This window comes from Fusarium oxysporum, chromosome XII (genome assembly GCF_013085055.1).
Source record: "Fusarium oxysporum Fo47 chromosome XII, complete sequence".
NCBI classification, from domain to species: Eukaryota; Fungi; Ascomycota; class Sordariomycetes; order Hypocreales; family Nectriaceae; genus Fusarium; species Fusarium oxysporum.
The window spans coordinates 2413423-2432727 of NC_072851.1; the positions used below are offsets into that span (position 1 = coordinate 2413423).

At 46.9% G+C, this 19305-nt stretch overlaps 9 protein-coding genes across 9 annotated transcripts; 5 read left to right on the top strand and 4 right to left on the bottom strand.

The window, feature by feature from the left end:
* Positions 1–348: 348 nt before the first annotated feature.
* On the top strand, positions 349–546 carry FOBCDRAFT_150305 (uncharacterized protein; the record flags this gene model as incomplete). Its single annotated transcript, XM_059608338.1, has 1 exon — positions 349–546. A coding segment is annotated over one exon (198 nt), but the record flags the coding sequence as incomplete, so codon positions are not given.
* A 157-nt stretch (positions 547–703) lies between these two features.
* FOBCDRAFT_234793 (uncharacterized protein) lies at positions 704–1293 on the bottom strand. Its single transcript, XM_059609987.1, has 2 exons — positions 1243–1293; positions 704–1184 (listed from the first exon to the last, which is right to left on the bottom strand). The coding sequence occupies exons 1-2, from the start codon at positions 1250–1252 to the stop codon at positions 763–765; spliced, it is 432 nt and encodes a 143-aa protein (XP_059468262.1). The 5' UTR covers positions 1253–1293; the 3' UTR covers positions 704–762.
* An 853-nt stretch (positions 1294–2146) lies between these two features.
* Positions 2147–2711, top strand: FOBCDRAFT_234794 (uncharacterized protein). Its single transcript, XM_031194247.3, has one exon. The coding sequence runs from the start codon at positions 2185–2187 to the stop codon at positions 2677–2679; it is 495 nt and encodes a 164-aa protein (XP_031030868.3). The 5' UTR covers positions 2147–2184; the 3' UTR covers positions 2680–2711.
* Positions 2712–4435: 1724 nt separating this feature from the next.
* On the top strand, positions 4436–6785 carry FOBCDRAFT_246334 (uncharacterized protein; the record flags this gene model as incomplete). Its single annotated transcript, XM_059610759.1, has 9 exons — positions 4436–4558; positions 4662–4810; positions 4872–5017; positions 5082–5201; positions 5234–5343; positions 5504–6109; positions 6173–6303; positions 6471–6611; positions 6671–6785. 9 exons carry the CDS (start codon positions 4436–4438, stop codon positions 6783–6785), a joined length of 1641 nt encoding a protein of 546 aa, XP_059466487.1.
* A 561-nt stretch (positions 6786–7346) lies between these two features.
* FOBCDRAFT_193949 (uncharacterized protein) lies at positions 7347–9245 on the bottom strand. The gene is made up of 6 exons (XM_054707966.2): positions 8947–9245; positions 8666–8900; positions 8444–8610; positions 8124–8384; positions 7871–8072; positions 7347–7816 (listed from the first exon to the last, which is right to left on the bottom strand). Exons 1-6 carry the CDS (start codon positions 9227–9229, stop codon positions 7432–7434), a joined length of 1533 nt encoding a protein of 510 aa, XP_054563941.2. The 5' UTR covers positions 9230–9245; the 3' UTR covers positions 7347–7431.
* A 264-nt stretch (positions 9246–9509) lies between these two features.
* FOBCDRAFT_234798 (cytochrome b5-like heme/steroid binding domain-containing protein) lies at positions 9510–10117 on the top strand. The gene has a single exon (XM_059609988.1). The coding sequence runs from the start codon at positions 9597–9599 to the stop codon at positions 10044–10046; it is 450 nt and encodes a 149-aa protein (XP_059468263.1). The 5' UTR covers positions 9510–9596; the 3' UTR covers positions 10047–10117.
* A 198-nt stretch (positions 10118–10315) lies between these two features.
* FOBCDRAFT_287445 (uncharacterized protein) lies at positions 10316–12211 on the bottom strand (the record flags this gene model as incomplete). Its single annotated transcript, XM_031194244.2, has 3 exons — positions 10316–11311; positions 11373–11552; positions 11612–12211. 3 exons carry the CDS (start codon positions 12209–12211, stop codon positions 10316–10318), a joined length of 1776 nt encoding a protein of 591 aa, XP_031030865.2.
* Positions 12212–12639: 428 nt separating this feature from the next.
* Positions 12640–13504, top strand: FOBCDRAFT_150463 (GPR1/FUN34/yaaH family-domain-containing protein; the record flags this gene model as incomplete). Its single annotated transcript, XM_059608343.1, has 2 exons — positions 12640–12778; positions 12828–13504. 2 exons carry the CDS (start codon positions 12640–12642, stop codon positions 13502–13504), a joined length of 816 nt encoding a protein of 271 aa, XP_059466488.1.
* A 620-nt stretch (positions 13505–14124) lies between these two features.
* FOBCDRAFT_149264 (uncharacterized protein) lies at positions 14125–17908 on the bottom strand (the record flags this gene model as incomplete). Its single annotated transcript, XM_059608310.1, has 7 exons — positions 14125–14154; positions 14199–15386; positions 15446–16134; positions 16356–16391; positions 16480–16787; positions 16840–17539; positions 17614–17908. 7 exons carry the CDS (start codon positions 17906–17908, stop codon positions 14125–14127), a joined length of 3246 nt encoding a protein of 1081 aa, XP_059466489.1.
* Between the last annotated feature and the right edge of the window lie 1397 nt (positions 17909–19305).

Genomic DNA, 19305 nt, shown 5'->3' on the forward strand with positions numbered 1-19305 from the left:
TTTTATTTAATTCTTATTTTCTTCTTAACCTGCCTTTTTATCCTAATACTAGTTAGCTTATATAAAATCCCTGCTTTACCTAGTTAATAATAAGATTAGACTCTAAAATAGTAAGCAAGATATTATAGAAAATATAATCTAGAAGTTAATAGATATAACACACAACGGCTCATCGCTAAGGAGTCATCTTAGTACTGCTAATAACTCCCTTTCCGATTTAATAGACCAAGTATTAATTAGCTCCGGACTATTTAGCCAAATAACTTAATAACATCAAAAGGCATAAGGGAAGGGCAGCCAAGGGGATTAATTCTGTATATACCGGACCCCTGATGATTAAAATGTCCCCCTGTTATTATAATTAAGTATAAAGTGTTATATAAGTGGAGATGCGGCAAGATTATCACAGGGCTGGCCTCAGAGATCCGGCTATATCGTGATGTGATTAACCAGGAGGATGAGGGATATGAAATCGCAGCGAGGCGATTACCACAGTATGATAGAGGCGTGTATGAAGACTTTATCTTCCTCAGCTACGGCGGGTGACCAGTCTTGAAGGGTTTGGGAGAAGTCAATACAGACGTCACTAACGAGATTCTCGCCGCACTCGGTCGATTGCATCAGCATGGAGTCCTCCAGCTGTTTTTATCCTAGATGTTAATATGCGTTGCTGTATTCGCTTGTCTGTTGCACTTATTATGTACGTTATTACATGCATAGTATCTTTCTCATTTGGAATTACTTGAGAACTAATACTTGAATTTAAATACAGATCCCTCTCCTACCAGTTGGACGCCTACAGATGTGACAATTAGTATAAGAATGACAAGTGACATCATAAAAGCAGCGAGGGTGACTGCATTGACGATAGGGTCCAGGAATCTCTACGTCTCGCCTTTTTGAAGTCTCTGTCTCTGCTTCGACCTCTATATCATCCTTTTCCAACTCTTTAATCAAGCTGTCAATCTGTTTGGTCATTTCCTCATCTGTCGCAAGAACAATTTTTCCATCGACTTCAATTACATTGCCACCGTATTTTTCAACCAAGGCTGTGTCGGGGTAATTTGCGCCCATTTCATGAAGTTGATCCCAGTTTGTGACCCAGATAGCATCTTTGGGAATCTTAATCGTGTACTTGGCGCTCACAAAGCTACCAGTAAGTAGGACTTTGAGGAAGGAGGATCCTGTCTACTTATTAGACCTTCACTCTAGCTTCGTCACGGTGAAGAGGCTTAACTATACCAGTCTTCATATTTGATAGAAGGTAAAGAGGCTTTTTGGTGGTTGTTTAACACGATAACACTGGGTAGACTTGCAGCTCTTATACCTGGATTCTGAACAAATCACGTGTTAGAGGCTGCGTGAGTATCGCCATTGTTGGTCGACAATAATCAGAGTGTACGGGGATTGAGGACCAACATGCATAAATCCTTCCTAAAAGGAAGGGTCCGTTGGAAAGAAATTACCGCTATGACAATTGAGCATACCGCTTTCCCGGACAAAGGCCTACAGATCAGTCTAACTTTCACTTTAATCTCATTTTATACTGGCCCATAATGAACCTTTTGAGTTGATATGGTATTGCCAGTATTACTCCAATAACAAGAGGGCGCAGCAATCAATCCGTACAAAGATGCAGGCGACGTCTCTAGTAATATGGGAAGCACCTTCGTGTGGTTATAAAACGCGGATCTAGCGGATCAGCTTCGGAACTCGGCACGACAAGTTGGTTAATATGTTCGATTTTGCAGGTAAAATGCATATGCATGTTAGTTGTTATCTTCCCATTTTAGATTATGATCTGTTTCAAGCTTGCCGAGAGCCGAGTATAATGGGACTTTTGGAGACTTATCTCGTATGCGAGCTTACGAATCTTTCAGTTTGTTGAGCCCTCTTTTGATGACTGGCCAGTGGGCTATGTGCTGTTAAGTTAAAGCGAATTTCTTGAGTTGACACATAATTTGGGTTTCATACAGGCCGAAGGTGCTCTTGAAAAGGCGCAACAGTTCTAGAACTTGTTAGTTCGGCCGATTAAAAGAATCAGGGTTCCAACTCGTATTACGTAACTATCACGTGTCATCACTACTGAAATCTGATTTATTTAAAGATAAGCCCACTCCCATGTTGAGCATTTATCTCTCACAATTCACCGCCAGTTTACATTCGATAAAATATTCTCTAATCATGTCTCAATCTGGTTCGGAGCATCAAGAGGCGGCTTATACTGAAGAAACTTGCCCCGGCATTACATACAAATATCTTTCGCCAGAACAACAAGAAATGAGCGATATTTTATATAAAATGGAGTGTCATGACCTAGACCTATTAGGCATTGTGCACCTCGGCCATGATGGGATTTTCCGCTACCTTGATGCTGATCGCAATATCCACTACGCAATTGCTCTAAGGCCTGCGTTAATAAAAGCTCTATTGGACCGCGGCCCTTATGATAAGGAGGAAGAGACAGTCTTTCGCGGAGTTGATGGAACAAAAGTTCCCAAAGAGCAGTGGTATAATCCACCCCTGGGTATCCTTCCCGAACCACTATCTGAGGAGCATCGGAAAGAGGGCCAAGAACTTATCAAGAAGAATAAAGAGAAGATTAACAGGAATCGTGAGGCTTCGAAGAATTACAAGGAACGTCTTGTATATATAGAGTCAGATCATAAGCTTGAATAAGTATACTGGAGTGCCGCCAGTTGAGAGACAAATATTTGCATGTAATCCGCCAACTTTATGTGACATGCCTGGTTCAGAAAGAGGCAAGTCGGAGGAGCCACTTGCGGGCCAAGCCGCACCGGATAAAGGTAACGAAATATAACTAACCGTCGAAAGGAGAGAATCAAAATCGAGGCACGTGTCCAGTGCGTCGGTGGAAGAGAAGATATAATATATACATAGGACGTCGGGCCCACTCTATACTTGTAATACAACTTGCCCTTACTATTATAGTAAAAGTCCATTTATTGCGCCAGGAGGAAGCCATCCCTCCTTAGAAGAATGCTAAAAACTTATGTTTCTATACCACTACAACTTCCCTAAGCCAGCTCGCGACCATAAGCATTGCTCGTTATATCACGACGGGCAACACCAGCAGCCTGCACAAGCTTCCTGGTAAACTCAATATACTTAATGCCTCGCTTGGTAGTAGTACGTTGCTGGGAAGTGATACTTGCACGGCAGTGAAGCGGGGACTTGGAAGTGCTTCAAGACGTTGATGGCATTGATGGCATGTAGTTCCTCTTGCTGATATTCCTCTTGTTACCTTTCGGTTTGGTTGGTAGCCAAGTTTAAACAAGACACTCACGGCGACCACGGTTGTAAGCATTTTAACAAGCTCACTCTTGCTATACCGGTAATGACTCTTGTAGCCATGAATGTTATTGGTAACATTGCATAGAAAGGACGAGAAGTATGCTTTCTAAAATTCCTCACCGAAAGCTAGGGCTTGAAAAGCAGTCTTGCTGCTGTCACCTAGCTTTGCAGGAAGAGGAGCATTGGATAATGTGCCGTCTGCTCGCCAAGAGATCTCCCTAAGCTGGTCTTTGGTGGGAGAAGGATATCCATCACTAGCGTCTGGTTGATTGGGCTTCCCACCAAATGGTTGGGCCAGAGTAATGCTGCTTGATAGCAAGACGACAATCTGAGTAAATTTCATTGTAATTAAAAGCTGAAACCGGTATAGATGGATGGAAGGGTTGACGTGAAATATTGTTCTGATCAGATGAGGACTGTATGCTGTTACTTTGGCAATGATGCTGCTTCTTATAGGACTGTCTTGAGTACTACGGCATCGGTTGCAACTGCATGAATGATTGTGACATAAAAAGGCCATTACCAATACGCTCGTAATAATGTCTCGGGACTTCTATCAACCGGGATCGGTAATAAACACAATAAGCACTAGAGTGAAGCTGGACGGTCAAGATAGTTCAGCGGCCGCCTTCATAAAAACTATGGATAGAGACTACAGCAAGCTTAATGATTCTCAGCCTATTACACCGCATTTTAGTGGGCATGTTGAAGACGCATATAAGTCCGATTTTTAAATAATAAATGCACGTTTTGGTTAAGTATTGGATGCTGTTGTGTTGGCTGCTAGTCTCGTGTAAATCCTGGAATGTAAATGCGGCAGCGGCAAAGAACTTAATTCCGTACTCTTAGTTAGCAGAGGCACTTGTCAGTAAGCGGCGCGGACCTTAAAAAACTGCCGCGCTCGGTAAGCAGCGTAAGTTATTGGAGCTTATTAAGTCCGCTTACCTCAAAATGGAGGGTTGTCTCATAATCACATTTATTAGTACTGACGTTCCGTGTTACGAAGGGTCTGCCTTCTATTCAACTGTCACTGGAATGAGGCTCAGACTAAAGGGGGACGTAATTCATATAGTTGGGATATTAGTACTGGGAGTTTATACATACAACGCGGGAGTTAATAATGACCGCTTCTAGGACGGACCAGTTGCACAAGATGGATGCCGTCTTGATTTGTTATATCCTGAAGCAGAGTCATGGTCGAAGTCATATGAGGTCTGAACATCTCAAGAACCGTTCAAGATCCGTATTAGTTTAAGCTACAAACATCTCCTTCTTACCTACCTCAATTCAGCCATTCCCTAACCGCAGACACTTCATTCCATCATGAAGACAAGACAAATGCTGAGTTTAATTTGACCCTTGCCTCGACTGTAAGCGCGACTCCGCTTCATCATGCTCCAAGCTCTCCTCAAGAACTTATAGGAGAGGCTCTCGATGCACTCGGCGGTGTTGGCCCAATTGGTAAATTGAAAGAATTGACCTATCAGGCTCCAAGGTGAGGCTCATCTTCAGGCTTGGAAACACAATACTAATATACCCGCTAAGTCGCGACATAGGATATTTCGCTCCCGTAGTCTTATGCAGAGCTACGATATGAGCAGGGCTGATACCTTTGTATCTATCCCAGGCTCGCAAAATATCTCCTTCCGACTTGACCAAGGCTTTTTGGAACAGCGTATCGATCGTCGTGCCACCCCCTCAAGTAAGTTATTGCCTTGAAGTCATAGGATAGAGGTGTTCCGGTTACTATTTACTAAATTTGATAGGCTACTGGTCATGGGGAAATAACGACCTGACACCTCTCGAATTCTCTCTGGTCATGAATGAGGGCAAGAATGGGTTTGCCTGCTATGTCCAAGGAAATAACCAGATTTTTCTCCCCCCAGGTCTCACGTCTGGTTACACTGATGGTATAAAGCCCCAAGTCTCTCTTCATTGGACACCGCTGATTCAGTTTCTTACAAAGCTGCTTTGACCTATCATCTCGTCCTCCAAGCTCAGATGCTGTCTCCTCATCTACTTTATCACGTAAGTTCACGAGCAGCGATGACCGTCACCAGCTATAAGACTGACAATGCTCAAGATGAAGGACACGAAATCGATCTCTGCCACTACCGTTGAAATTAACGGCATTGAATTCCCCGCCGGTAAACATGCCCTGGATCTAATATCGTATCGTGATTAATAGCCCATAGTTCGTGACCCCAGCCGGGAACTCACCGTAATATTTGACCCCAAAGCTAGTCTACCTTATATCATACGGACAATCGAAGACCACCCCATCTACGGGGAGTCGACCAAGGACTTGTATCTCTCGAGTTACAAGGTCGTGCAGGGTATAAAATTCGCACACACCGTTCAGACAATTTACAACTCTACCAACCAAGGCGTGAATCCAGTTCTTGAGGACTTTATCATCGACAAGGTCATTATTAACCCTAGTTTCCCTTCCAAGTTTTTCGATGGCATTTCTGAAGATAAAAGCCTTGCACCCAAGTCGGCAGCCAAGAAGATCCGAGGCATCTCGGCAGGTCTTATGACCGAGTATAACTCTAATATGCTTGGTACTGCCCTCAAGAACGCCAATATCGAAAACTTGAAGGTCGAGACTCCAGTCTCTGACCTCCCGCAGGTTCACTGGGTCATTGTTGACGATGATAATGATCTTGGTGTTAAGCAAATGGCCATTGAGTTTGAGCACGAAGTCATTATTCTCGATGCCCCGCCACAGTGGACCAAGGCTGTGATGAAGTGGGTTGCTAAGAACCTCAAGAAGCCCGTCACTTATGTCGCGGTATGTTGGTGTACATTGATGAATAATTTGCCGAATTATCTGCTCACATATTCTACTTTTCAGCCTTCGCATCGCCATCGTGATCATGCCGGAGGAATTGACAAGTACGTCGAAGCCGGTGTGAAGCTTATTGTACCCGAGGTTGCCGTCGACTTTTGGTCCAGCATCCCTGGTGCTAAGTTTGTGACCTTTAAGTAAGTGAAACAAACAGCTGCCAAGTAAGCTATTGAGCATGTTCTAACTCGGTAACAAGCCAAACACATCCCTATGTTCATCGTGATGGAAAGATTCAGGCCTAGTTCAACTGGGAGGATCAGGCTACCCATTCCGCCGACTGGTCGTACGTCACTGTAACCAAGAGTTGTCCTACCGCCAAGTCGCCTATTGTGGCATTCCAGGCTGATGCTTGGCAAGCTGGTTTGGACGCTGAGACATCGGATCAGGCCTTGATGAGAAAGTGGCTGGATCAGACCCTTCGTGATGGGTTGACTCGTGACGCCATGTAAGTGTTCTGTTCTCTTGAGATCATGTTTCAGAATTGAATCCTAACACGGTTCCTAGTGTTTTACCTATGCATGGGAAAGTCACGCCTCTTGGACAACTCATTAATATTACTGCTTATCCTTACCCTGACTTTGATGCTACTCATTGGCGTCATGGTGCAGCTCTATGCTAAGCCGCCTAACTATGAGAAGTAGATCTCATGGTCTAGACTAGTTAGTCGTGCCGGCCGGTGCTGCCGCAGTTCAACGTTATCTTTCTTTAGACCCACCCCTGTATTATAGATACGGATTTATAACAGAATAGTGATTCTCTTTTGTAACACCATACTAGTTGATACGGAGATGGGACGGTATTGAGGCAATTGCAGAGTTTTTCTATGGCCCTGAAGCCTTGGGGCAGAGAATCCAGAATAACAGGCTGCAAGCCGTAGCCCAAAATTCGAGCAATAATTTGTTTTAGCCATGATTGAGAAGAGAATAAAGAATGAATTTATCGGGCCAGGGCCAGCCAAGGAAGCGAACCCGTCGAGAGAGTTTGTGGCTAGGCTATCAGAAATTAGGATGAAGCTGCTTCTCGAGACTCAGATTCTGATGACGAGAGTCTGATTTCTGGCAGAAGTGAACGGAAGGCAAGTCAGTCACTAAGTGAGGAACCCTGAAATAGCAGTCGCTGCTTAACAGTTGAGTCTGGAAAGACCAAGCAATCAGAATATCGGGTCCGAAATGATAGAGTAGTCGAAGAAGGCGATGATGATATATATAATAGGTGACAAAGCACATAAGCCCATGCATACCGGGCTGACCTTCTTCTTAAACTATTTAAAATGTCTTTTGCATAGCTTGCTTTTTCTCTGGAAAGTCCCCTATTAAATGACGTGGGATCCCATGCGATAGTGATCCTGATGAGTCCATAAAGTACTCCTTCCTTCCCGCCTTATGAACTCGACCATTGATGATAATAACATTGAGCTTGTCGTGATCCTGCAGGATCGAGATGTCTTGCAAGGGATCGCCGTCTACAAGGATGCAGTCGGCATAGTATCCAGGCTGAATCTTCCCAAGCTCGTGGCCCCTCATCAAGAGTGCAGCAACTCCAGCGGTCGCGGCGATGATACTCTCGTGCGGGGTGAAACCGAGCAGGTTGACGAAATGTTCAAGATCACGCGCATAGGTTCCGTGAGGCGTCCACGCAAAGCCGTAGTCACTAACGCAAGTCAGTAATATACTTGGACAAGATAAGAATAGCGCAGTGGCTTACCCTCCTGGTAGAACGACAATGCCTCGCCTATGCATCTCGCGCAGTCCAGCGACCGCAACATCGAGTTCCCGCTTATATCCTGCTTTCTCTGCGGTTTCGTAGGCATATCCAAAGGCCTCGGCTTCATATGTCGTAGCAACCAGCCAGTTGATAGCTGGGACAACAATGTATTTTTCTCGCTCGCGTTCTAACATGTCCATGCCTACAGAATTAGCTTCAGGTAATAGCAGGGTCTAACGAACTTCACACACACCTTCGTCATCAATGTAACTGGCATGATATATCACATCCACGCCATGCTTCACACACATCTTGACCGAATCTCTAGCTCGAGCATGTGCACACAGTCGCTTTCCGCGTTTGTGTGCCTCATCGACGCAGGCAGCCATCTCATCGTCATGAAAGTAGCAGTCCTGCGCGGAACGAATCTCGGTGATCTCCTCGCCTGAGATGCTGAGCTTGATATTGTCGACGCCTATGTTTTCGATGTTGTGCTTGATAACCTCGCGCATTTCTATCAGATGAGCATGGGTGTTTGATCCGTGAGATACGAAGCATGATGACCGGACTTACCGTCTGGACCGTCCGCGAATCGCGTAATACCCGCGACCAATTCGCCATCAGTCTTGGCGATCTCTCTTGCATTAGCAAGATAACGAGGACCTGGAATATCACCAGCGTTGATGGCGTCTCGAACCACCACATCCAGGCGGTCTTTGGCTGAGGCCGCTCCAAAACACCTATGGGGGATAGGTTTTAATAACGCCAACGTAGCAGAGACATAACAACACTCACATGGTGTATCCCGAGTCAAGAAAGCACTGGGCACTCTTGATTGTCAGGAGAACATGCTCCTCGACCTCGAGATCTCCGAGTCTGTTGAGGTCACCTCCATTCCAGGTGAAATGAGTATGTCCATCTCCAAGGCCTGACATGAGTGTCCTGCCTCTTCCCTCAAAGACACGAACAGTAGGGTCTTTTTCAAGCGCTTCCCTGTTGGGAACTTGACCGACAGCACTGATCCTTTCACCTGTTCTTGGTAAGGTTGCGTTCTTGATTCAGTTTTTACAACATACCTCGAATCAATACATCACCCATGTACGGCTCACGGCCCGTAGACTCAATAATATTGACATTTTTAAAGAGAATCTTTGACTCGGGGTGTGTTCCTTCAATCTCGTACTCTTTAGGCTGGAGCTTCTTGTCGAGCTTCAAGTTGTTAATGAACTCGACATTTTTAGGAAACTTTTGGGCAAAGATAGTTTGCCCTGACCAGGAATCATGAGACCCCTGAGGCCACGAAGTCTTGATGAGTTCTCCTTTAGTCATTCTTGAGTATGTGAGCTTTTCTTGCGACATAAGACGAGCTTCTACATGCCCCATGGGGAAGCATAGTTATTTACAGGGGATCGTTTAGCGAGGAGACATCTCCGCTCGGGATCATGCGCCAGCCGTACCACGGCAATTCAGATCTCCGACTTGGAGCAGCCTTCCCCGCGCATCACCGCTTTCTCCGTGTGTGGCGTGTCACGGGATGCGGGGGATCGCCACCAACTTAATTCGAAGGGCTTGGGCATGGAGTAACCGAGTCCGGGCCGTCGGAGTTAAGGTACCTGTGCCATTTTCTTGCCGACAGATTCTTCAATCCAGCCAGCGGGATATAGTGTAGTAAACAGTTACACTATACACCAGGTCATTAGTTTGTTCTGTCCTCCACTCACTCGTCATGTTCTGGTCCAACTCCAAGTCTCGCTCAACGCAACCATCCTGCGCCGCCACGAAAGCTGATATTGAGCCGTCCGTGTCGTTTATTGAGAACTCCGACAGCCCAAGCCAATACAAGCCAGCGCCAACCACCACTGAAAACAACGCTTTACCTTTCATTGAAGCAGAGACTATCGCGGATGCCTGCCGTAACGGTCACCTATGGGTCATAATAGACGACATTATCTACGACTGCACAGATTTTGTGCACAACCATCCTGGGGGTGATCGTGTTATCGAATCATTTAGGGGCAGCAATTGCACCTGGCAGTTCTGGAGGTTTCACAGTCAGAAGGATCTGACCGAGTTTGGTAGATCGATTCGCGTAGGGCGGACTAAAGGGATCAAGAACAAGTTCAGGGAACCCCCGAGATTTGTTGGACTTCGGAAGTTTTGGAGCTCGGACAATTAGGCACCTTTAAATTCGAGAATACTTCAAAAACAATGAGGACGCCGATGCAAACAAAGAAATATGAGATCGAATTATGGATTGGTAATCAGTGATCCCCAAATCTATCTGTAGCTCTGTGTGAAACATTGTGAGAATGGCTTCTTGCTTGGGGAAAGATAAATATGTATAGAGAATTACACGCAGCTCCTTGAAAAGCTATGCTAGCTTGAGGGGATGGTTATGCCTTGTATAAATTCTATTCTGGCAGATCTTGCCTACTAATCTTGTAGTTACAGGAACTTGTCCACTGCTTGAGCAACACCGCCAACATCCTCAAAAACATGCCAATGCCCAACGTTGTTCAACACTACAAGTTGTGCATCTTGGATGCGAGACGCATACTTCTCACACAAAGAAGGAGGAGAAACCTTGTCCTCCTCACCAGTGATAATCAGAGTCTTGGCTTGGATCTGCTCAACCTTGAGCTCCTGGGTGGCTCCAGCAAGTGCCCAAGTTGCCTTGGCATAGGATTCGGGATCTTGGCCAAGTAGACTCAGTCTCACGGCAGCGATTGCGGTGGGGTTCATCTGTTTGGAGTTCCCAGAGGTTCCTGCATCCACTACAGCATCTGCAACAGCTCTCATACCCATACTCCTGACTATGGCCGCACGGGCATACGCTCCCTTGGATGCTGCGTCCGGTAGAGGGGACGGAGGAGGCCCGACAAGGACCAACTTGCCAACAAGGCTAGGGTTATCCAGCGCGAAGTTGAGGGCTGCCAAACATCCAAGAGAATGAGCGAATAGGGTGGCAGGAGCAGATGCAGTGATGTTGGCTGCATCGAAGATGGATCGAATGTCCAACGCAAACGATTCAATGCTCAACTTACTGAGGGGATGCGTCGGGCTGAGACCATGGCCCTCCAAGTCAAATAAGTGAAGGGAGTTGTTGTCAGCTAGGGAAAGCTTGGAGATCAAGGGGGTCCAGTAATCCAGAGTGCCTCCCAGACCGTGCACGAACACGATATGGTTATTTCCAGATCCTTTTCTCTGGTAGTTGAGTTGCTTGCCATTGAGTTCGGCCAGCCCAACACCAGCGCCAAGGGTCTTGGCCGAGTTCGTGATCTGGAATGGCGAATCTGAAGAAACCCTCTGGACTGTTGGATTGAGAATTTCCGGGGTTCCAATTTTGTTGGTCAAGGTTCCTAGACCTGTGACCGAGACAGAAACCTCGTCACCAGGCTGGAGAAAGACCGGTGGGTTCTTACCAATGCCAACACCGGCGGGCTTTGCATTACAGTCAGCAGAGATTCAACCAACATTCAATCAGTGAATGAGTCCAACTTACAGTGCCAGTAGCAATAACATCACCGGGCTGCAGTGTTTGGCCCTCAGAAATAGTCTTAATCAAGGTGGGAATGGAAAAGATGAGATCTTGGGTAGTAGAGCTTTGTCTAAGCTGACCGTTGACATGGGTCTCGACCTTAAGAACAGATGGCAGGTCGTCTTTCGAGACAGCAACAGGACCCTGTACAAGGTAGTTAGATTATGTGACTCATATTTCGGCCGAGGTTTGACTTGACTTACAATGGGACAGAAGGTATCGGCTGACTTTCCAATGAAGAACTGCTTGTGGTCGCGCTGACGCTCACGCGCAGTCATATCATTGATGATGGTGTAGCCCCAGACATAGTCCCATGCGTCAGCTTCACTAACGCGGTACCCGGTCTTTCCAACAACGACACCTATCTCTCCCTCATAATCCAGAGTCTGTGAGAACTCGGCATGAGGAAGTATAACATCGCCATGAGCGATGATGGACGTCGCCCTTTTGGTAAATATGACTGGATGGCTAGGCCGGTCTGTTTTATCAGAACTGTCATAACCCGAGCTGTTGAACTCTTTGGCGTGCTCCATGTAATTCTTGCCTACAGCCATAATGTCTCGGCCAGAAATGGTTGGCAATAGCTTGACATCTTTGGCCGCCAGCGCCTCACCGTCGGGAATGATTCGAGAGGCTCCTGCAGCTATGACTTGGTAAAGGTCCGTCACAGGAGTTCCAGAAATGAAGCTCAGAGGCTGGATGGTGCCATTGGCCAGGTCAAAGTGGCCGATACGAGGTAAGCCCGTGTTGGGTTGGACGTAGGCAGCGTATTGCATAATGTTGGAAGTAGACTGGGATCCCATTCTGGCTCACTGGTTGGGCAATGGTTAGTTCAGATTCAGATTAACCAGAATCAGCAGGATAAATAACAGCTGAAATAGGCATCGACTACTCTTGTCGAACCGCTTGGCTGTTCCTGTAGTGGGGATGACGGAGAAGGCGGAGATGACGGAGATCGCGGAGATCGCGGAGTGCGGGGTAGGCAATAAGGTAAGCGCGGACATTTTTAGGCTTGGAATCATTGCTGGGTTATCCGTAGAATGGGAGGAATTCCTGGGGAACCGTTTGACATTAGCTTCAGTAGCTCGGACCGGAATGACCGACCATGGAATCATGAATCTTTTTATTATTAAACCCGTCCCTCGCGATCGGAGACAACTTTTTGCAGTATCTTAGCAGTTTACTCCACTACTCACAAACCGAAAAGACTCCGAACGGCACATCAAGCACCATGTCTTCCGGAGAGAGCAAGCTACGACCCTGCACAACTGCAGGCGGTCATGTCGAGGATCGCGGGCAGCCGGCTCTCCCCGTCGTCCATAGGCGCTTTGCAAACCCATCCCCACTGGGTCTGCTCTCTTTCGCCACAGGTACCGTACATACTGAAGTCACCGGGGCACTCCTCAGCTAACCAATAAGGTATCTTCCTCATTTCCAGTTTCGGTGTCCACGCTCGCGGAATCCAGACCCCGAATGTCATGATTGCCGTGCTCATCTTCTTCGGCGGCATTTGCCAGTACATTGTCGGGATTATGGAATTTATCACTGGAAATACCTTTGGCACAGCTGTCTTCATGTCCTACGGCGCCTTCAACATCTCGTACAGCATGATCTACCTTCCTGGCTCGGGTATCATTGCTGCATATACTGATGAGTCGGGCGCTTTGAGTCCAGACTTCCAGCAGGCGATCGCTATGTATTTATGGGCATGGTTCATCCTGACAGTCATCTATACCGTAGCTGCAGTCCGAAGCTCCTGGGTGCTCTTCCTTGACCTTCTGGCACTGGATATCTGCCTCATCTTACTTGCTGCTGGCAATATGGTAAACAGCACCTCCGTCCTCAATACAGGCTACGCCTTTGGATACTTGGTTGCTGTTATGAGTTGTAAGTTGTTTCGGTTCCAGAGCCATGCCCTTACTAATCATCTTCCCAAGACTGGGCTGGCTGTGCAGGTCTTTTTGCTGGAGGTGTTACTCCATTCGAAGTCCCCACCTTCCCGATGTACAAAGAGGCATGATGCAGGATCCGTCAGAACTGTTGCTAGACTGTCATCAACATACTCTATGATTGATAATGGCTTTTGGTTAACCTAAATTGGCCGGCGCAAGCATTCTGTTGACTGTTGGTTGTTAATAGAGAAAATGTCACGAGGTGTCATGCCAATCAATGTGAGGATTTTACAAGACAGACTAGACCGCATCAAATCTTATGCTTCCTGGTACTTGAATGTGGAACTATACCAGTAGACTCTGTTCATCACCCTTGTTACTCGCCGTTGCCACTTTACCCACTTCAATAACATTCTGTCCTAAACCCTGAAGTACTTCTCAGGGTCTTGAACATCCATGGTTGAAACCTGTGGCTGAGGGCTTAGATCATCACATAGAACCTAGAACTTAGTGAACATTCATCGTGAGATACAAGACACTTCTGCGATAGGCCCTAAAGGGGACGTTCATATGCATAATGATATCCAAGACTTCGACATCGAATTTAGCAACTTTGAACTAGCCCACGTTCATTTCCTTCCACTCAAAATACATTTTCGATAGATCCATGCTCTAAAATTGTTGCCCAACCTTCCCAGCCCATGTTAGAAGGAGAAAGCCACTGCTGGGGGGCCAGATTCTCGATGTACTCATCAAATAGCTCCATATCATTTTCATAGGACGAATCTGAGTGATGGCATGTGGATTCTCTCCTTGCGCCCGAATCACGAGTATCCTGCGGATTCATCATGACCCTGTATTGATTAGCAGTGCATAGTCATGCCAAAGAAGTACATACGTACAATAGTTTCTCCAGAATTGGCGTTGCTTTGTTGCAAATTGCACTAATCCCAGTTTCCATGAAATACCGAAACACGTGAAGCGAGTCACGAACCAGTTTCTGAAAGGAGGTCTTGGTTTGAGGATCGAGATTCTTCCCGCTCATGCAGATATGAGCAAGACAGACTGCAGCATGAAATGCGTGAAAGCTCCCCAGTCCGCGGTTATACCATTGGTACGGAGAGAAGCTGGGATCTTCATGGAGTACCCGATGTATACCAAGCAATTCTTTCGAACTCTCAATGCATTTGATCTGGGAAGCCAGCCAGTCTTCGCGAGAATAGCCAGAGGCTCCTTGTCGCAAGACTGGTCGGTGGAGGAGGAGCGTGAGCTGGTGTGTATAGCCGAAAAGGATATTCAGCTGGACAGAGTGATGGGCTGCAATTGAGACGTCAAATAGATATTTGTAGTTCAACTTGTCTCGCATAGCTGATATCTCCGCATCGAGGGCCTGAACTTTGTTGTATGTGAGCGTGCGTGACGTTTCGAACACCTGGCTACATATGCGGGTGCAGAGGTCGTAAAGCTCAAATTTGAGTAATAAATAAGACATCTGGGTCGGCCCGTTTCGAGATTCCGGGATTTGATAGCCAACGACAAGCTCATCATCGTTGATATCAAGCGGAGGGTTCACAGTCGAAGGTATAGGAGTGGCGTCCAACATGCCCAGAGTCGTGTTCTGTATTGTGTAAAGCATTTTGAGTCCAGCCCAGCATCGACGTCTCTCCTCCACGCTGATTGGTTCTATCTGAAAGATTGTTGGCTCAACATGGCAGCCCAGAGAGAGTGCGATATTCCGTGCCGTGCCAAGCAAAGCCCAAGATTGTCCATGAGTATGATTGATTCCGTAGATGAGAATTACCATAGCTTGCAGAGTGTTCAGGTTATGTCTCCAGAGATAGTGGTCTGCTTCGAGGCACTTCATGACTCCTCCTCTATAGCGGCTGCTGAGTAGCGACATGCTATCGAGCGCAGAATTGCGTTTGCCTAGCTCTCGAAGAAGCGGGCTATCTTGAGGAAGTGCGATGACGGCTATGCTGAGTATGGCGAACAGCAGCGCAAGCCAAGGCAAGGATACTTTCTCGGGATCGGATTGAAAGCGAAGGTAGTCCATTTCGAACGTAGGGTCGTGTAGGATGTGGAAAAGCTATAATACGATCAATTGGACATTTCATTGGGCAGAAGATAGCACGATGGAGTACTCACAGGTGCAAATGCTTCGAAATAGAGGTTCTTGAGTTGCTCACAATACGAGGCAGGGGGGAGCAACTCCAGCAGGTCAGTAGTATTTGAGCTAATCATGGAAAATGGCACCGATCCCGATATATTCTCATCCGTGTTCGTCTTAGCGCCAATAACAACAGGGTTGTTTTGAATCACAGGCGACCATTGTGAAGAGGCTGGCTCGAATCGCTCATGGCCAGATTCAGATCGGATAATAACTCCTACTGGCGGCATACTTGAATGAGGTTGGGTGGGAGACGCATCACTTTGAGCGGAAGACCAAGTGGTTGCCGACGGATGCAGAGTCGATTCTGGCGACAATAAATCTACTGCCTGTTCCGGTTCCGGTTCTGGTTCCAGTTCGGGTTCGAGATCTAGCTCTGTATGTAGCTTCCTAAGCTCTGAACCCGCACCCGAGGCGCTTTGTCGCAGTAATTCTTCCAACCGGTCAATGCGAGCCACAAGAGCCGAGTTAGCGCCATGTCGAGGCATCAGGACGTTACGCCGTGACGATTGATCTCGTAGATAGATGCACTCAGTGACAGGTATACCCCTGCGTACACAAGTGTTGCAAGGCATTTGGCCACGGCTGTCGTTCCGTGGGCATTTGATCTTCCGTTGGCGACATGGCTCGCAACTGAGAGGCATGCGGCGGCTCCTTGGGCCTGGAACTGTCACTGGCATTTTGGCTGAGATGGATTGATGGGGGGAGGAAACGGGGGAAGGCGAAGATGGGGAATTGAGGTTCGCATGTTACCCCGGCATCTCCGCAGTTAAACTAACTACCACTAATTCCACATTCCCCGCAACTCGCATCATAGTTACCCCGGTACCATACACTGCCTCTAAGTTAAACCCACAGTTATCCAGTCCCCCGAACTTTCTATCTTACCCGTCTCCCTCGTGCGAGGCTCGTCTAGCAGCCTAGCTGCATAGTACTCTTACAAACTGTCCATGTAGTCAGATTTCTCACGGTTGACTGATGAAAATGGTGAATGATAGGTGGTGAAACTCACATGACAAGGCCATATCGCCCCCAAAATATGTTTGCAGCACATCACCTCCCCATGCGACGCCCGTTTGCGGTGCGTAAGCAACAGCACTCTTGGCGAGGGCGACAGCAATCATGGGCGAGAACTGTTCCAGGTCCTTCATCGCAGGTTCCCTGCCAGTAAGCTTCTGTATGATGCGCTGGTGGACATTGTGTGCGACTAATTGCCCCATGTGCATCGCGCCACTACAACGTTTGATCCCCGGCCACTGCACTATGTCGCCCGCTGAAAAATGATCTTGATAGTTTGGCGTTCCCGGCTTTAAGTTCAGACTGCAGAGTGTAAGCTTGCTGTGCAGATATTTTGAAGGACAAAGTGACTAACTTTGGCAAGACCTCGACGTAGCCATTCGAATCGAGAGCCGATGCTGGCAGGTATTCGGTCGAGGGCACGCTCTGTGAGATGGCGTATATGACTTTGCTAGCCACCATCTGCATGCCATTGTTGAATTCGAGACGGAATTCATGAAGTCCATCCGACGTCTGCTCATCAGTGATTTGGCTCAAACGATGATTCATCAATACCCTAACCCCAGTGTCCCTCAGAAGCTCGAGAATCTTTCCCTTGGCTTCATCAGGAATTGGTTCTGAGGATAGAAGTGTATCTCTTGAATGAGCGAGGGTTACTGTGAGTTTCGGGATACACGACTTGAGCTTTGCAGCTATTTCAACACCGACAGCCCCGCCACCAACAATGACGACACCACGTGAGGCACCTTCAACACTCGTCGTATGGTGCACTATATGAGATAAGAATTCATCTTTCGTTTTGGCTCGAGGGGCAATAGGCCAGGCACGGCGTAGACCTGAGGTTGCGACAAGAATATCGTAGGACTGGATCAGCCGCGTCTTGGTGGCTCTGTCAATGACCACTGCTTTCTTTTCAACACAATCGACTTCCGTCACGGCTCCGTGTATATGCTTGATAAGTGAACCATGCATTTCTGGGATATCTTGATACTTAATCCAGGTCTTCTTAGCATACTCCTCATCGAACAAGGCCAAAGGTGACCCGACAAGGTGGTCTATCAATATCATTAGTTAGCCAAGTTCCTTGACTTTCCCTTCTAAAAATCTATCCAGGGTCCGCCGTACGCACAGAAGCCATCGCGCTCATCTATAATCGTAATTTCGATGTTGTGCTTTGGGAGCTGGCGCTGATGTATATAGGGCTCTCTGCTTTGGCGCGGCTGCGAGCCACGCTGAAGATCAAGGAGATTGACAGCTGCAGAGAGACCAGCATAAGAACCACCAATGATGAGGATCTTGTATATGGGAGAGTCCTGTTGGACACGATTCATGATAGAGGGATGTCTGGATGGTGCGGTAAGAGCTGTGGCGTCGGAGTGATGAGAGGTAGCCGTGGTCAAAGTAGGAGAATTTAGAACAATCATGCTGTCCAAGAATTTCGAGGAAATTGCGCCAAAGTTCCGGTGCTGAGACATGGGGGGAAAGGCAATGAGAGAACTAGGAGTCGTTCGGGTCAATGGACGGCTAGCTAAAAGACAAGGGCGCACAAAAACGCTGTATAGCATGGTTGGGTGGTCCGAACAAATGTAACAGTAATAACAGGCATTAAGCCCCGGGCCAGTCGGAAATGATCAAGAGCATAAAGGATTCCGTCCGACTTATTATGGCCCCAACCATCTGTTATCAATCAGCACACTCCAAGCTTTATATATGGTTCAGTCAAGGGAAGGGTTATCCCAGATTTTACAAACACGCCATATCTTGCACCCGTGCTCGGAGCTAAATTTCGTTACTAATTCATTCGGGTACCTGATATGTAGGTGGGTTGCGTCGGATGACGTGTCACTAGATTGATAAGAAACACCTGTTTATCTGATCAAGGCGTTACGTATCAGCGCAAAGTTTGTGTTCACTGGTTATGACTCAATGGCGTGTAGTATTGGAGGTAGCAATCCATCGGGCCTTTTCTCAGCTTTCATCGGCTGGAAATATCCAGACACAAACTTCACATCACTGTATTGTATGTACGAGCTTATGATGCTTAACTATCATCTCCCAACCGAGACGATTAATGAATAAAGCTGCGGCAAGTAATATCCATTATGTATGTAGATACAAAGACTGTCCTCAATGCCTGACTAGCTGGCATAATAAAATGGCCCTCAAGTGTCAAGCAAACATTTGCCATCCCAGAACCCTGACTCGGTTGCCAGCGCGTTGGCTCACTCATTAGTAGACTAGTAAGAAAGAAAAGATTTTTGCCCCTGAGTTCTAAGTTAAACGCACCAAATTTTATGCCCTTGTCGCGAGCTAAGCACATATGAACGGAGACCCCGGAGATAGCCTTGGGGTACAATTCGGCAATTGCCGTCAAGCTTAGCCATATCTCAAATTGGTAAGAGTATAGGGTATGGCGATGATTTTTGTCACCATCCACATTGAGCAACCACGACGGTTTACAACTAATAATTGGCATTAGTTGATAACATTTTTCTCTACAGCTTTTAGCTAAAAGAAGAAACTAACTTGGAAAATGTTCTTTTAGCTTAAGTTATCCTCTATAGACGTATCACTTTTTATCAAAACACTAGGAACCTCAAGCATCGGAGATAATGGTTCACGCACTTTACTGCTTTGGGCTCTGCCGGAGATGCGGACTTGGCCACAGGTGGACACGATAGGTATCTCCGTTTCTTGGATAACGTCATATTGATATCCACAACACCCCCCTTTGACCCCTAAACTCCGATCACCAACAGTAAGAAATGGTCGGATGGCGTATTCGGATTCCAAGTATACGAGCTGTATACGACCGTATCCT

Bases quoted from the DNA above. Each gene is read 5' to 3' on its own strand.
- FOBCDRAFT_234794 (XM_031194247.3), top strand. From the start codon at position 2,185: ATGTCTCAATCTGGTTCGGAGCATCAAGAGGCGGCTTATACTGAAGAA.
- FOBCDRAFT_193949 (XM_054707966.2), bottom strand. From the start codon at position 9,229: ATGTCGCAAGAAAAGCTCACATACTCAAGAATGACTAAAGGAGAACTC. The intron at 8,901-8,946 runs GTATGTTGTAAA...TACCAAGAACAG, and splicing joins GGGTGATGTATTGATTCGAG to GTGAAAGGATCAGTGCTGTC. The intron at 8,385-8,443 runs GTAAGTCCGGTC...CTCATCTGATAG, and splicing joins ATTCGCGGACGGTCCAGACG to AAATGCGCGAGGTTATCAAG.
- FOBCDRAFT_234798 (XM_059609988.1), top strand. From the start codon at position 9,597: ATGTTCTGGTCCAACTCCAAGTCTCGCTCAACGCAACCATCCTGCGCC.